Consider the following 3550-nt stretch of genomic DNA (forward strand, 5'->3'; position numbering starts at 1 on the left):
TGTGCTTTATCCCCACTTACTTTGACACAAAGGAATCTGCTGTGATGCTCACACCTCTGATGAAGTCTCACAAAAGTCAATACTGATAAATGATCAGAACTAAAATATTTCTGACTGTCTGAGGCAAAATTTCCCAGATTCAAATCGAATCGGGACCCTGTGAATCCGAATCAAACCGATTATAGAAATCAGTGACGACCCACAGCCATGTTCCTTGTGTAACACAATTTACTTTCAGAATTCAAATATATTGTTACTCTATGTCTGCAGTGACCTCTAGTGGTCAGTGTATTTTAATGTTTTATATGAGAGCATCAGGATTTACACACACTAGCTACTTTGGACACCACTTGTTAATGCAAATCTGTAAATATAATAGCCAATCACACGGCAGCATTTAGTCAATGCAACCTGCTGAATTTCAAACAAGCGGCAGTTCTCTGAGTGAAAATGCTTGTTGAGGTCAGAGGTAGAAGGAGAACCGACCGACCAAGCTAAGAGGAAGGGAACAGTAACAAAAATAACCACTCATTAACCACTCGTTGTGGGTGGCTGTAGCTCAGGTGGTAGAAATCATTTCAAACTCGATTCTTAAACATGACAATTAATGATATTCTGTATTACCTCCTTTGTGGTGTCACTTGCCAGAGCGTGAGCCAAGTGAGCGCTAAAGGTGCTCTTCCCCACACCTCCTTTTCCAGACAACACGAGGATCTTGTGTTTGACTGTTGACAGCTTCTCTCCTATCTCTGCTATAGCTGCAGACACACGGGAACGAGATGTTTTAAGCTCTTAACTAATCCCCTAATGTATCTGCTGAAGCCCAAATATGTATCAAAATATTAAAGTGATGAGATAATAGCACACGGTCTTACCAGGGTCAGGGGCTTTTGTGGCTCCAGAGGCACAGAGTTTCTGGTTGGGACAGCCCTGGCATGTTGCAGACTTGCCGGCTTGCTCACTTGTTGTACCCGGACAGTCTAACAAGGGTAAAACAGAATCCAGTCATCAAGATCTGAGCACCTTAAAGAGACCTAAATATCCTAGATCTGCTTCGAGTGGTTGTCGTTAAAAAAAAAATGTGGTTGAACAAAATATCTAGAATCTCTGCAAAGTCTGATTGGCGCTTGACTGTCTTTAATATTCTTTCAAAAATGCTTTCAAACAGATGTCATCATAACTTTGAGATTTTAAGGATTTCTTTGAACTGTTCCTTTTCCACGGTGGGACAATTGTACAGCACACATCTGCCTTTAGAAACAATAACTAATTGCACAATTTTGAATTTATTTTGGATTTTTCTTTAATCCATACAGGGTCAGAAATATACATATAGCATCAAATATATACACACACACACACACACACACATTCATTTTAATGTTTTATAGATGATGCTTAACCTCCTAGGACCTGGCATCCACATATGTGGACATCGCATTTTGGGTAATTTAGACTAAAATACTCAATTTTGCTCTACATGGGCCTGATATCCACTTACGAGGACATTATACTGCTACTGTTCTATGAAAATTTTAAACGAATATCCTCATATGTGGCTCTTATTTTTCTTAAAAAAAAAAATAAGGTTAAAAAAAAATCTGGTAATTCTTTGTTTTTACATTCATCGGGCCCCAATATGTCCAAATATCAAAGAGAAATTAGAAATGCATACTGTGGAAGAGTTCGGGTCTTAGGAGGTTAAGGTTCTACACTGTCTTTTAACTTGACGAGGCCAAGGCCTGTTAACTCATTAGTGATCACGATTGACTAAAACTAGTAGTTTGTTGTTGCTTGCATAAAAATGATTTTGACAGCATTCAGTAGACTGACCAACACTCAGAACAATGGGAAAGTCCCAGGAACTCAGTGAAGACCTAATAAGGAGAATTTTAAATCTACACATATTGAGAAGGTCTCTTGGAGCCATTTCTAAACAGCTGCAGCTTCCAAGATCTCAGTTTAAAGAATTCTATGTAATTGCCAATTTTGCCAATATCTGAAAAAAAAATACCCAAACCGTGACCCTCAGGTGAGAAATTGGTTCAGATGTTCAGGAACAATGCAGGAACCACTAAGGGTCAAGTCTGCCGTAAAGTGGAAACTGCTAAAACACCAACATCACTATTCACAGTAAAGCGAGTTTTAATGTGAGGATGCCAACTAAGAAAGAAGTCCCTGCTCCAAAATCCACACCTTCAAACTTGACTGAAATTTATGAAGCAGACAAAATTATGAAGAAGGAGGATTACCTCCCAAGTCTTCAACTTCACCTTACATCAGCAGCTAATCTGGTAGCAGTTGGGTGTTCTAACAGGACAATGAAGCCAAACAAACAAACTGGTTTTGGAATGGATAAAACAGACTAATATTAAGTCTTCCCGAAGCCCGAACCTCAACCCTACTGAAAATTACTACTTTAAAAGCCAGGTCAAACAAATTTAAATGCTCTCTAGCAATCCTGCCCAGAAGAGTGGTCAAATATCCAGAAAGATTTGTTCTAGAAGATTCTTGATGGGTACCTTATTACATCTAGTTTTGCTAAGGGATCGTGTAATACCAAAAGAAAAGCTGCTCTCATGCGAGGGTCCCTTAAAATCATTTATATACAGCTTAATATAACATTCAGCCAAGAGACTACTAAAATGACTTTATTAAAACTTATTCACATAATAAATTATACAACTGCGTAGAAGACTGTCATCATGACTCAGCAAAACTGGAAGACGTACTGCGATACCTGTTCACATTCCCTTGCGTGGATATTATGCGCATTTTGACCACAGCAATAAAAACAAACAAACAAACACTTTAGTGATACATCAAACGATTTCTGATAAGCTTCTAAATAAGCATCATATTCAACTTTCCGAATATCCCGAATTCAACGTGTAATAAATTCATTAAATTAAATTACAACACCTTGAAAATTAATTTATCTAAAACATCCTTATTAATGTCCTTTCAAACACAGACTCAAAGCTATTAATGTTGATAATTCCAACTGAGAGGAACAACCGCCGTGTGTTTAACAATCACCGCGACCTTACAGTTAAAAGTAAATTCCCTACATCCACACACAACTTGAACAACATGACTGAGGTATTAAAACTGAAGAAAAGTAAGTTTAAAGGCTTACGCTCTGGAACATTTTCTGGTACGTCTGCCATGTTTGCAAGGTGTCCTCCAATTAAAGTCTTCCCCTCCAAACGTTCCGGATACGCAACGTGAAACGTCGATTCTATTCTTCTTGTACAGTTTTAAACAGTTGTATCGAGGGACTGTGACAACAGCACTCAATGTACTCAATACAGTACTGAGCACAGCAATAAATATGGAAATAAATAAATAACTCCATACATACATACATAAACAATAGATATATCATTTGTACTGGTCTTGTGAATACAAACACTCAGGATCGGTTTGAGGAATTTTTCCTTACATACATCAGCTTGTGAGGCTTTATTTCGAGCATGTTACAATCGTAAAGCAGCTAGATAAAAACGAAAACAAAACAAAAACATAAGAAAGGAAAAAAGGAAAAGGA

At 37.8% G+C, this 3550-nt stretch overlaps 1 protein-coding gene across 1 annotated transcript in view; it reads right to left on the reverse strand.

Annotated features, from left to right (window-relative positions):
- nubp1 (nucleotide binding protein 1 (MinD homolog, E. coli)) overlaps nucleotides 1–3221 on the reverse strand; it is a 13037-nt gene extending 9816 nt beyond the window's left edge. The window contains exons 1-3 of the mRNA XM_005743513.1: nucleotides 3140–3221; nucleotides 876–980; nucleotides 625–758 (exon numbers count right to left, since the gene is read on the reverse strand). Of these exons, the coding sequence (XP_005743570.1) occupies nucleotides 625–758; nucleotides 876–980; nucleotides 3140–3170 (270 nt within the window). The 5' untranslated portion in view covers nucleotides 3171–3221. The remainder of the gene's footprint in view (nucleotides 1–624; nucleotides 759–875; nucleotides 981–3139) is intronic.
- Nucleotides 3222–3550: the final 329 nt, after the last annotated feature.

Source organism: Pundamilia nyererei, unplaced genomic scaffold (assembly GCF_000239375.1).
Source record: "Pundamilia nyererei isolate P.nyererei 1_Seehausen unplaced genomic scaffold, PunNye1.0 scaffold00132, whole genome shotgun sequence".
Lineage (NCBI taxonomy): Eukaryota > Metazoa > Chordata > Actinopteri > Cichliformes > Cichlidae > Pundamilia > Pundamilia nyererei.